Genomic DNA, 14177 nt, shown 5'->3' on the forward strand with positions numbered 1-14177 from the left:
ATAAAGCCTCAGCAATTTAATAAGGAACTGTGAAAAGAATAGGAAGACAGCTGACATGGGTGGTTTGAAAAGAAAAAGCACTTAGCTAGCTATTATATTTTGTTAACCAGATAAGGAAAAGATTAGCAAGTAGCAGAAAATTCATGTTAAATATAGACTTACTCTGCATCTTGCCATCATTAAGTTAAATTTTTGTTAAGTCTGTTAACTAAGAATAGAAAATAGCATTCCTATTTACTGAAAGGTTTAGAGGTTTTAAAATCTTTAAGGGCTAATGAACTGTCATCTTAAGGTGAAAGATTTGTTACAGGAAATTTCATTTCTTAAAATATTTTCAAGTCATATTATGTTTGTCACTGGAAATGGATCTTACCCATCACCCTAGTGATATCTTATGCACTATTCATAACGTCAGTAACTACTCAGTGGCTTCGCATTTAATAAATGGTTCAACTTCATCTGTTTACTTCATCTTTTCAGCTAGCAACGTGGACTTAAATAATGTACTTGTTATAACAAAACAACATTTAGGATATTATTTTGAATGTATTAGTGGGATCAAAACAAAGTTTAGGATATTATATGAAATTTTTATTAGTGGAATCATAATAACAATCACAAAAATTTTAACTATTCTACAAAGTCTTGCCCTTCTTAAGTACCTTTTGTCATTCAAAAGACATTTAACAAACCATAAAGCTACAATGGGCAAAGATAACTTTCTGAGTAAAAATGATATATCTCAAAAGTTACAAAACTTAAATGTGCACATTTAACCGAATGGTAAAAATCAATGTACGTAACTTGTTGCCATCACATGCTCTGTCAATGGTTAGCTATAAGCTAAGATACAAACAACTAACCAAGTATGATAGGGCAACCAAATACAAGTACAACGATAGGGCACAGAATGCTGGTAAAAATGCATTCAATACGGTTGGCAAAATTTTGTGTTTGTTATTCATCCTTTTTCAAACTTTAATTCCACTCGATCATACACCCTCCAACATATTCGGGGCAAAGAAAATGGAATTACTGTGGCAAGGGGCATGCAACAAGAACACATACAGTGACAGCTGAAACAGGATCAGATTTTACATATGCAGGCCGACGATTGACAGAATTTTTCCAAGAAGAAAGCAGCGAAAGCAAGAGCTCAGAGACTGAGCCCTGTTGGCAGAATGACTTGATGGAGAAAGGGAAGAAAATGATGATGTCATAATAATGCACAATGGCAAAATGACACACAAGAGAAAAGCATATGGAACCAAATGGGACAAAAATACAATTCTACAAGCAGACACAACACAAACAAAGCTTAACTTCCAAATATTTTTATAAAGCCCCTCTCATTTATATCTCAGAATATTTTCTCTTACTACATAAATTCATATTTTATTTTTAAGGTGAATGCTTTATAGAAATTACATTAAACAGACTTGTCTTAGCCTATATTCACAACAGAAGACTTGAGGGGTAATAGGGAGAGTCACATCTGGCCCACTGCCACCTTGCTCAGCCCCCTACTCAGAAATCCCTGAGCTTCCCTCTTTGTGACCTGCTGGGCAACTGTCCTCTGGTATCCCTTTCTAAGTCCTCTCTTGGGAGTGGCCCTACCATCCAGTTGGCCTTCCCCTTCCTCTAAGACAATGGTTCTCAACCACAGGGAATTTTGTCCTCTGGGGGGCATCTGACAATGTCTGAAGACATTTGGGGTTGTCACAACTAGAGGTGGGGATGCTTCTGTCTCCTGCTAAATACCATACTATTTATAGGAGAGCCCCCAGAAGAAAGAATTATCTGACCCAAAAAGGAGACAAATTTTAGAAATTTAAATGCACATATAAGTAAATTTGAATAATTAGTGGTATTTGTAGGGTGATTTTTGTAATACTCAAGGAATATGATGAATGATATCTGAAAGGGAGCACAATACATGTCATGTCATATTGTCACCGTGCACTTGTCAGTCTTCCCCATTACAGTGTAAGCCATGAAGACAGAGACCATGTTACTTCCAAAACCTCCAAACTTTTAACACAATGCCTAGAACAAAACAGGCTTTTATATGTCTGTTGAACAAACCAGGTGAAATGAAGTAAGAAAAAAAGCAAGTATTAATTTATGCTATTGATATCACAATCCAGTAGATAACTAATACACAGAAAACAACTGGAATGTATCCAGTCTAAAGGAGAAAGAATGGCTCACTGGATGATACAGCATCTATGTAAAATTTATCTTATACAGTGGAGTTGCATGCTGCATATGTACATTTTGTTTACTCAATATTAACTATCCATGGAACCAAAACTAAATACAAAGCGTGAATTATTTAAAAACAAAAACAAAAAACAACTTCAAATAGTGTGGATGATTTTGCTCAGCCTTCAATCAATGAATATATGCTCTAGAGTGAGCAAAAGATTTGAACCTGCTCTTTCTTTAAGTGGACCTAGGTGTAGGTTTTTGCACTATGTGTGAAAAACTAATTTTTAAAGAACAAAACTTCTGCAACACGGCCCCTTAAAATAAACCAAACTCAAAAACAATAATGATGATAATAATAACAACAACATAAACCAAACTCAGCTAGAGGAAAAGCAATCTCCCCCCACATCAAAGGCCAAAGATGGCTCTGCTAACATCTTCCTAAGAGATACTCAAGGACAATTTTCACTGTAGGTGATTTTTGTCTTTTTGGCTTATATACCAGCCTTAGACTCTCATCCTCAGGTGTGATTTCACTATACAAAAAGGATACATTTTACCTACAATAAATCTACTTGGTGACTGAGCAGAGAAACTATTTTTTTTTTTTTCCAAATCATTTTTAACAATTCTAATTACGGAGTTAATTAAGAACCCTCTCACATACTTCACCAATTTTTAATATTTATGAATGTTGTTTAATGCCAAAATACATTATACACACTCACACACTTTTTATTTGAATAATCTTACTTGCTTTTACTTAGACCACTTAGTTTTCATTCCCTTCATAAGTGTTACATATGGAAAGAAAAAGCAAGACAGTCTGATCTTTAAATATGCCATAAAACAAAAATTAAGGATTGAATAACCAAGCATTTTATCACCTTCCACATCTGTTTAGTTTTTATTGAGACTATAAATACAGTAGGACTGTATTTTATTTAATTATACTAATCTGAAATGATGATATACTGTATGATTCACAATATATTAGTAAAATTTCATTTAAAGGCAAAAATTCAAATAGCAAATCCCCCAAATTAAAAACTCATTAAGAATTCTACAATTGCCAAGCTGGCTAGCTCAGTGAATTTTAAACTCTGCCTCCACTATTGCCACAGGGCAACACAGTGACACAGCTCTGGCTGATGAACAGAAACACCTCACACCCTTTGTCAGGATGAGATTTAATTATGAGTTCTGAATTATGTAAAACCTTCATGAGTGAAAATCTTAAATAAAATGCAACCAGCCTGTACTAACAATCATGTACTAACAATCACTTAACATCTTTTCCTTTAAAACGAAGTTTCCATTTTCTTTTACAAGCATACAAACCTGCCTACCTAAATGATGCCTCTTACCAACCATAATGCTCTACTTTATCTGTATATACCACAACCTCCAATCTTTAGGTATCAGAAATTATCACATAAATGCCCATTACCCAGCTTTCTTTGGGTACTTTTTTTTTTATTACTTATTAATCTCTGTTTCTCCATTCCTCTTCTTTCATTCATTTCCTGCACTCAATTTCAAATAAAAGTTGAGCCACAAGTAGGAAGAAGAAATAATTGCATAACCCTGTAGAAATGCAATAACACAAACGAGAAAGTACCATATGCTTTACCTCAGGGGGAAAAAAAAAAGGAGAAACACATAACTATCAATTTAAGATAAGTGAACCCAGACTTTCAATCTTTAAATATGGAAAACATATATTACAGGTCAGTTCCACTGTATTGGCTAAACAATGAAGCAAATCAAAGGTGAAGTAAAACAGAAGAAACATTCTAGAATGTTCATTTTAGTGCCCAATCCAGAGGATTTTTGGGTTGCCATATCAAAGTATTTGTGGACTAACATGCTCTGTGACATTCCTGTTTTAGAAGAATGTTAAATGGCTGCATTATAAATGTAGATGAGTAGAATTTGCTTGAATTTTATAAATAGATTTTCTTTTTCAACAAACATAAGGTCCATAGGTCCTGTTCAATTTTAAAACGACTCAGTAAATGTAAGGAAATATTGGTTAAGGTAGGATATAAAGCAAACTAAAGACATTAGATTGATTTCATTTTATATTTTATTTAAGCATTGACCTTTCAAACTCAATTACCAAAAATTTTTGGAACTATCCAGAGCATGGCCTCTGGAGACAAAATGCCACCTAGATCTGCCACTTAGTAGCTAGCTATACAACCTTCAGCAAGCTCCTTAACTGATATATACCTCATTTTCTCAACTACAAAAGGGGAAGGGGGGTTGATAAAGAGTAGCTATATCAGACTTAAGATAATATATACCTAATCATCTGTCCTTAGAAGAGTACCTGATACATAGTAAGCATTCAAAAAGTGTTAGCTGTTATATGTCACAAATTATAATTTTTAGTATTTGTATTACAAATTAACTAAGGAGTAACAATAGTAAACATTCAGACATACAAAAAACTTCAAAACCCCATGAGTAATGGGACATTTACTTATTCTTCTAAAAGCTGGCTGACATTATATACAGATATGGACACCTGAATCACCGACTAGTATCCAAAGATCAGATTACAATTCAAGGTGGGGCTTGACATATTTCTTTGCTTATTTTCTGACTAGCTGAATTAGCCAAGTCACAAGCACAAGGAAGTTTTACAGGTATCCCCTGCTTTTCGAAAGATCACATTACACCACTTCGCTTTTTACAAAAGACTGACATTAGTACCTGTTTTTGCTAGCCAAAACAAATCTGATGAGTATTTCCACTTTCATTAAAAAAGGTTAAAAGTGAAAATAGCGTTCAGTGTTTGTTGCACTGCGAGCAATTAATGGAGGCAGCACGCACCCTGAGCAAAGTGGCCCACTAAGCTCCTTCTCAGGAAACCACACTCAACATGTCAGCATCCCTCCACCATAGTTTTCACTGTGTGAGCATCTGTGTTTTAGCTCCTCTGTGCATCCATTAGCAAGATACATATCCTAAGTATCAGAAAAGCCTAAAAGGTTTTTTTTGGGGGGGGGGGGGGCGGGTGGTCTGGGAATGCTCAAAAATTTTTCCATATAGATTAATGATAACTGCTTCTTTGCTTTACAAAGGTTTCATAGGAGCACCCTGCTTTTGGACAGCAGGGGAAACCTGTAATACCCCGGAGCTGAATCAAGATACCTATTTTGTCCTATAATGTCCAAGTAGTAAGCCCATCTTTCAGTTCAATGGATAAAACAGACTTTGTTGATTTTAATAATACAACTAATCAGACTTCTAATTAGCCCTCCTCTTTTGTTACAAGTCAAAATGCGTGTTTTAGAAAACTTTACTTTTATTTGCACACCAGCTGTAGCTAGAAGGACTCTGAAATACTTCGTGAAATTCAGGTACAATACCATCCACATAATTTAATGTGTAAAGCCTTCAAAGAGAAGAAATACTTACCCAACTTGTGCTGCTTCCTTGAGTTTTGGTAAAGAGTAAAGATGAACCTTGCAACACGGCCCAAGAAGACAACCAGTTCTTTCTGTAAGTATAAAGAGAACCAACTAAAGCTTTGCTATTCAGTTTTTCCAACCAAATTTAAAATATTACAACCTAGTTATCAATGTTGCCCACAATTTACATTCATTATTGACATTCTGTTTTTATTGAGGATTTAATGCTAACGGAATTACATTCATTTCATGTTTCCAAACTGACCATAAAGGCCCCCCAAACAAATGAAGCTAATAGAGATGTTATCAGAATAACAATATACCTAATTATGTTCACATGGTAATCCAGCACACTTGTGATCAAGGGTACCAAATTACCTTGAAGGAACATGAACTGAACTCTGTATTTGGCAAGAATTATTCATGATTAAAAATCAGGAAAACTTGTCCACCTCACCTAATTCTTTATAGATACAGATTGTTTTATATTTCTTGGTTATCTCCCTTCCCCTAATAAGGCTACACTAGGTAACTGGGAGATACTAGGCACATTAGTAGATAGTAGGTATAATAAATTACATACTCATTGATCAGAGGTTACTAAGATGAGGTTTCTTTTATATTTTTTATATTTTTTGTTTTATTTTATATTTTATATTTTTATATTTATATATATTTATATATTTATACTTATTTTATTTATATTTTATATATTTTTATATTTCTTGGTTATCCCCCTTCCCCTAATAAGGCTACACTAGGTAAATGGGAGATACTAGGTACAATAAATTACATACTTATTGATCACGATGTTACTAAGATGAGGGTTTAATTGTCTAAGTTATAAAATCAACACATATATATCAAAATTCTAAATATAAAAATGTATAAGAAAGGTCCCCATTTCTTCTCCTTCAATCCACATTCCAGAGACAACCAATGGAATGCAATCATTGGCAGACTAAAATGAATGTCAAATATGTCTACTACAGAAATTTATTAAAGCAAACCTTACTGCCAAACATACTGACAGTTCTGTGAAAATTCTATGGGCACTCAAAAGGAGTTCTCCATTTTCAGAATGTAGAATTTAATAACTATCAATTAGACCTACTTTGTTATTTTCTATGTATACTTGAACTTCATGGATTAAAAGTGAAATAAAGTTTACTACTATTGAGTTTCTATTTTTCCTTTTATTTCCTGTTGTTTTTGCTTATGGCTGTTGATGCTACTTATTTGGTGAATGGCTATTCTTAATGATTAGATCTTTACTGTAGATTTATCAATGGTTTTGACATGCCTGTTTGTTTTTTAACTTTTCTGAATCATTTTTATGATGTTTTCTTTATATATAATATTTAGGTGGGTTTTGTTTTGTGCTTCAATCTGAACATCTTTTTCTTTCAACAGGGGAGTACAGTCCATTTACAGTTATTGATATTGATATCTGTTTGGCCCTTGTGTTACCATTTTGTTACATCTTCATTTTATTGTTTTGTGTGGATCTCAAGGTATTTTGAAGGGATTTATTTTTATTTGTAAGTTTATTTTATACTCAATCTTCTATTTCTATAGAGAGCATCTACTAACTCCCTCCTCTGAAAAATGCTAAAATCAGTATATTTCCACTTTAAATAAACTTTTTGAATTTAATTTTCAAAATCAGAAAAACCACAGAACTAGTAAATATATCTAAGAATATTGGATTTTTTTTTAAAGATTTTATTTATTATTTGACAGAGAGAGACACAGTGAGAGAGGGAACACAAGCAGGGCGAGTGGGAAAGGGAGAAGCAGGCTTCCCACTGAGCAGGGAACCGATGTGGGGCTTGATCCCAGGACCCTGGGATCATGACCTGAGCCACCCAGGCACCCCGAATATTGGATATTTGAATACTGAATTAACAACAGCTGCCTCAAAGACTGAAGCACTTGCGTACCTGAGTTGCAAGCAGAATTAGTCACATTTTTTTCCTGGAAAAAAAATTAAAATGACTGATGGTCACACTACGATTATTTAGACTTGAGTATCTGGCAGGTAGACATTATCTCAAAAATAAATGAAGTGAGTCTGTCGTTTAAATGATAGTATTTGTTGACAAAAAATTGAAGCTTTCAAAGGGAAAATAGAATTTTGGAAAACCTGGCATATCTGCCACTGTGAGGTTGACAATTTTCCAATATCTAATGACTTTTCTGATGATGTTACTGATTTGTGATTCTTTGATATTATAAAATATGTCAACATTTGAAAAATCAGCAAACTTAGTGAACCAGTATTTTCCACATGATCTGCAAGATGCTACAAAATTACGTACAGGTAAAGATTCCTTCAAAATGCAACACAGACCAAAGCTTTTTTAAGATTTTATTTATTTATTTGAGAGAGAGAGAGCACGAGAGCAGGTCGTGAGGGGCAAAGGGAGAAGCAGACTCCCCGCTGAGCAGGGAGCCTGATTCGGGGCTCGATTAGGGGCTTGCTCCTGGGACTCTAGGAGCGGAAGGCAGATGCTTAACCGACTGGGCCACCCGGGCTCCCCCAGACCAATGGATTTTGACGTAACTAAGTATGAAAAGTTCATTAACAGTTTTTCACAGTCTTAACTTGTGGAGTTTTGGTGTAGCAGAAGAATACACGCAATTATCTAAGAAGAATATTAAAACACTCCTCCCTTTTCCAACTTTATATAAGAAAAGGATTATCTTCATATACTTCAGCCAAAATAATGTATCACAACAGACTGACTGCCAGCAAAGATGAGGATCCAGCTGTTTTCCATTAAGCCAAATACTAAAGACTTGCAAAAATGTGAAACAATGCCACACTTCTCAAGGAAAATTTTTGTATTGGAAATACAGGGGGTTTTCTTTATAAAAATGTTACTCACGTTAACATATAATGGGTTATTAGTTTTAAGAATTAAAAAACTTAAAATGTCTCAGTTTTAATTTCTCAAATCTACAGCTATAAACTATACACACAAAAGTTCTTTGCAGTAATCAATAATTTTTAAGAGTTTAAAGGGGTCCTCAGATCAAAATGTTGGAGAACCACTAATATACAAGAAATTAAAAAACTAGTTTGCTCAACTCTACATAAATAAATTTAAAGATGAAATGGATGATATTCTTTGGAAAACATAAATCACTGAAAGTTTTCCAAAATAAGCAGAAAATCTAAAAGACTAATTACCACAGGAAAAACGACAACAATGAAAAAAAAAGAAAGTGGCCAAAAAACTATGTGCACTACATATGCCCAAAAGGAAGAGGAAAAATAGACCCCATTCACAAGTGACTTCGCCCAAGGAACAATTTAAGGAACAAATAATTGCAGTATTTGTAAAGTTGTTTCAGAGCACTTAAAAGAAAAATTTCCAAGTACTAAAATGTGACAAAAACAGTTCATTTAGAGCAAATCTTAAAATCTTAACTACATGTAAATTTTAAACTCTTCTTTACACAACAGGCTGATTATAAACTCATAGCATTTTAGCAGTTCTTAAAAACTGGGGAAAATGCAACTTGCTTATTACAAAGAGTTAATTACCTTAATTCATTAGGAGATACCATACAACCAGAAAAGCCAACAACCCAATAGACAAACAGATAGAGGAGATGAACTGACAACAACAAAAAAGACATACAAATGGCTTAGGATACCCTACCACACTAAAAAGTAATACAAATTAAAAATATTCTCTCTCTAATCTCTATTAGCAAAGATCAAAAAAGTGGACAACATATTGAATTGGCAAAGATGTGGACAAATCCACTGCTTTTGGAAGTATGAACTGCTTCAGTGCCTTAGAGCATAATATGGAACACTATCAAAATGACTACTGCACATAGCTTAGCAATTCCACTTTTGTAAAATCTATTCCACAGGGGTTTACATATTTGCAAAATGAACTATGTAAGATGTAAGTGTAATACTGTTTGCAACAGCAAAACAGTGTAAACATTTTTTTTTTTTAAAGATTTTATTTATTTATTCATGAGAGACAGAGAGAGAGAGATGCAGAGGGAGAAGCGGGCTCCCAAGGAGCTGAGAGCCCGATGCGGGACTCGATCCCAGGACCCTGGGATCACGACCTGAGCCGAAGGCAGACACCTAACCATCTGAGCCACCCAGGCGCCCACAATGTAAACATTCTAAATGTCTAGCAGTAGATAGGCATATTTACCTACCATATGGCTAAATAAACTAGGATACAGCCACACTATAACCACGGAACAGTTAAAAAGAATGTGGTGGCTCCACATGCAACAAAATAGAACCATCTACAAAATAAACTGTTCAAAGACTGTGCTTAAAAAATTAATCTACGCAGGGGCACCCGGGTGGCTCAGGTTTTGGCTCAGGTTATGATCTCAGGGTTGTGAGAGCCAGCCCTGCGTTGGGATTGGCACTCAGCTCAGAATCTGCTCAAGATTCTCTCTCCCTCCCCGTCTGCCTTTCCTTCCAATGTGCGCACTCGCACTCATTCTCTCTCAAATAAATAAAATCTTTAAAATATATATAAAGAAATTAATCTATGCATATAGAAATAAATATATCCTTTATCTCCGAAGGAAAACACTACATCTCATTCATTTAACTAGTTGCCTCTGGGGAATGGAAATCATGGCTGGGTAACTGACTTTTGGCTAAATACTCTCTATTTTGTTGTTTTACCGTGTGCACTTACTGCTTACTGAAAAAAATTATTTATTTACTTATTTATTTTAAAGATTTTGTTTATTTGACAGAGAGAGAAAGAGAGAGAGCACAAGCAGGGGGAGGGGCAGAGGGAGAAGCAGGCTCCCCACTGAGCAGGGAGACCGATGTGGGACTCGACCCCAGGATGCTGGGATCATGACCTGAGCCAAAGGTAGACGCCCAACCGACTGAGCCACACAGGTGCCCCTGAAAAATTTTTTTCAAATAAAGCTAATGCTTGCTCAGAATCCTATGCTTTATCACCCCTGAATTTAATATAATCTTAAAAAATATGTCAAGACAAAGGAAGATTTTCATACATTTCATGACAATCCTACATACATATTAGAAAATACATTATTTGAAATTTTATGAACCTTTTAATCATTTTTACTAGAATGTAACTGTACTCATAGCTTTTATTTATTTCAAATAAAACATGTCAGAACATTAATGGTTTTTGTACTTACCGAACCTTTTTCCCATTTTCAGTAATTTTTGTTACATTTAGTAATCCATATTTTTCTTGACCCTATGGAACACAGTAAAACTGTTTATACATCATTCATATAGACAATGAGGTCCAAATTCTTACATAGGATTGAATCAAAATGATCTGGTACTCTAAAAATTAGCTTAAAAAAAAGATTAGTCAGTATGTAATATGCTTAGTTCTAAAGTATATTAGGAATACAATTTCCTAACACTTCTGTATAGTTATTTTCAGTAATTTTACAATTAAACTTTTCCTCTTCTCAAGTCCTGGCAACCATAAGGTACTTTGCTCTCAAATCAGATTTCCACATGAATACCACTAGTCAGCACTGGAAAAATGATTTATAACTTCCTGTTCAAAGAAAGTAATATAATGCTATAATGATAAATACCACAAAAAGCAATTATTTACTTTGCTGTTATTTTACAGCAATACAGTCTGAAAATCATTTAAGATACTAACCTGCTTTGTCAAATGTAAAAATAACTAGATAGAACAAATGCAGTAACTGCATTAATAAATTACTCAAAAGTAAATGTTATTATGCATAGAACTGGCCTTAAGGTGGCATTAAAAAATTCAGTATGAGCTTCATTACATATATTGTCAGATGGTAAACTGGGGCTCTGGACAAACCAGATACACTAGTTGGCTGATGTCATATTAGTGACCCAGCTTTATCATCAAACCCCAGGAAAGCAAGAGCCACTTTGCTGAGGTTAACGGTCATCTTAAAATTCCTCCAGGTAGAAGAAAGGAAACACTTTCCCATTGCTTTAGCTTCCAATATTCAACTGAATTTAATCAAAATGAGTCGGTGTCTACAGCAATATCATCAATATTAGTAAGCACTGTATATACATGACAGAGCAAATGTACTTCAACTGAAACATACATACACACAGCACATAGAAAAAATATTCCCAATTCAGAATTTATTTCTATTTAATCCATACCTCGGCTATTTTCTCAATGTACTTCCTTTAGAAAAAGATAAATCTTTCTTGTATGGGACATAATGTTTAAGAAATAATGTTTGAAAGTTTTTGCCTAGCCTGATTAAAAACTCTCACCTATAAACGAAGCTGATAAAGTATTAATGTTAATTCATTTGTGGCATACTGGGAACTTGGGAAATAGTCACATGAAGTTTTATTGTAATTTTTTCATAAAGCATAGATCTCCTTAGATATCCAAGTCTGATACTTCTAAGAGCTGTTGCCTCTTAACAAAACATCAATCACACAGTTACAAGTATGCACAAGATATTAAGTAAAAACATTCCCAATTTACTATCAGAAGCAGGAAGGAAAAAAAACTTTCAAAGATATAGGAACTAAGTACAACATTAATCTGAGAGGATGGCACTGCTTATGTGAGCTAGGGAGCACAGGAATTAGAAGAGCAGGAGTGGCAATCAAGCCTATAAAAAAATGCCAAAGCTGGAATTGAACAGGACAAAAGAGCTGAGGCATGAGGGGAACACCGAAGAAAAATGTTAGGGATAGGAGTAGTGACAGACCAAATAAGCTTAAGGATGAGAGACATTCTAAATCAGGGATTCTTACCTGAGGCAATGGATGGACTGAAACTGGTACAAAATTGTGCGTGGATAGTATATACATTGTTCAAGGGTCCAGAACGCTCATGAAATTCTCACAGGGATCAAGACCCCCCAGTACTAATGCTCTAAGTATTAAACACTCTAACTTGAACATAAAATAAGAACAAAATTTGCCACATCCAAAATGTACAAATACAAAAATACTTAGCATACAACATGGTTAAGTGTTATGAGAAAAGTGTATCTAACTTAACCTGAGAGACAGAGGGAGCGAAGAGACGGCTTCCTGGAGACTCTTGAGCTAAGGAATTGGGGTTAGCTAGATGGTGACAGTAGAAGAAGAAAACAACAAAGTATAAAGGTACAGAAGTGAAAGAGAGCATATCATATCTGAGGGCCTTTAAGTTCCCTCAAAGTAATGGGTGAGGTGAAGTAGCAAAGAAATGCAGCAGTGTAAAGTATGAACTAAGAAAGGATGGCAAGACAGGGAACCAGCCAGAATACATTCTAGTAATTACCACAGGAGATGGTGAAGGCCTGAGCTAGGGCAGTGCCTGTGAGCAAGTGATGAGGAGCCGAATTTGAGAGATTCAGAAGACAGAATTGACAGGGACTGGACAGGAGGGTAAGAGGGCAGATCTGAGGAAAACTCCCAACCTTGAACAACTGGGTAGATGGTGGTATCTCAGTTTTAATGACACTTTTTTAGAGAAGCTTTCCCAGACCACTCTTAAGTAGGAGCTCCTCTACACCTCCCATTATTTACCACTGGCCCCCCAGTTTGGTCCCTTCATTGCACTTAATGCAAAGTACAATTACATATCTTTTATTTACGGTCTATTTTAATGGGCTGTACACTGGGACCATATCTGCTGTGTTCATCAATGTATGACCAGTGTCTATAGCATGTAGTTGATGTTTGATACAATACATATCTGTTGAAGTAATTAACCAACATATTAGCAGTGCTATTCCAAGAAAAAGAATGCCGGTGATGGAGAAAATAAAGCTTTAACTTTTAAACACTGAAGTTTCTTTTTTTTTTTTTTTAAGGTTTAGCAAATTCTTTATTCATTTTTACTTCATTTGTGTATAGTTTTCTAACACTGAAGTTTCTGAATTTGATATAAAAGTGCTAAAGAGGCAGATGAATAATAGAGGTTTGGCTATACAGGTGAGAGGTTCGGGGAAAAAATTTAGACAGATTTTGAACATACTTTTTTTAAAAATTTTATTTTATTATGTTATGTTAGTCACCATATAATACATCATTAGTTTTTGATGAACATACTTTTTGGTGTACTTTCGCTACTTAATATGATTCAAAATGAACCAATGTTTTTGTGTTGCTTATTAAAGAAACTCCATAAAAATATCTTGTTAAATCTTGCAAAAAATGCCCATATTTACACACGAATATTTCTTAGTCTAAATATATTTGATACTCCAAAGGAAACTTCATACTGAAAATAAGCAGAAATGTTTTAATAAGGACTAGCAAAATATGGTTACAATTTAATCAAAATGACTGTACTTTAGATTACCCTATCCTAATAGGGTTAAGAAAACAATAAAATGTCAGTTCTATTAAGTAATCTGGGAAAATTTCCACAGGCTCATAATCACTTTGCAGGCTCCAGAATTTTTTTTTTTTTTTTTTTAAGTAGGCTCCATGCCCAGCATGGAGCCCAATGTGAGGCTTGAACTCCTAACCCTGAGAGATCAAGACCTGAGCTGAGATCAAGAGTCGGCCGCTTAACCAACAGAGCCACCCAGGTG

General features: G+C 34.7%; 1 protein-coding gene across 2 annotated transcripts in view; it reads right to left on the minus strand.

The window, feature by feature from the left end:
- Positions 1-14177, minus strand: part of ARHGAP12 (Rho GTPase activating protein 12) — a 123486-nt gene that overhangs the window by 16104 nt on the left and 93205 nt on the right. For both annotated transcript variants that reach the window (XM_032395836.1, XM_032395835.1), the window contains 2 exons: positions 10809-10870; positions 5641-5722 (listed from right to left, as the gene is read on the minus strand). In XM_032395836.1, coding sequence (XP_032251727.1) covers positions 5641-5722; positions 10809-10870 — 144 coding nt within the window. The remainder of the gene's footprint in view (positions 1-5640; positions 5723-10808; positions 10871-14177) is intronic.

Source organism: Phoca vitulina, unplaced genomic scaffold, assembly GCF_004348235.1.
Source record: "Phoca vitulina isolate PV1807 unplaced genomic scaffold, GSC_HSeal_1.0 scaffold88, whole genome shotgun sequence".
Classification (NCBI taxonomy): Eukaryota; Metazoa; Chordata; class Mammalia; order Carnivora; family Phocidae; genus Phoca; species Phoca vitulina.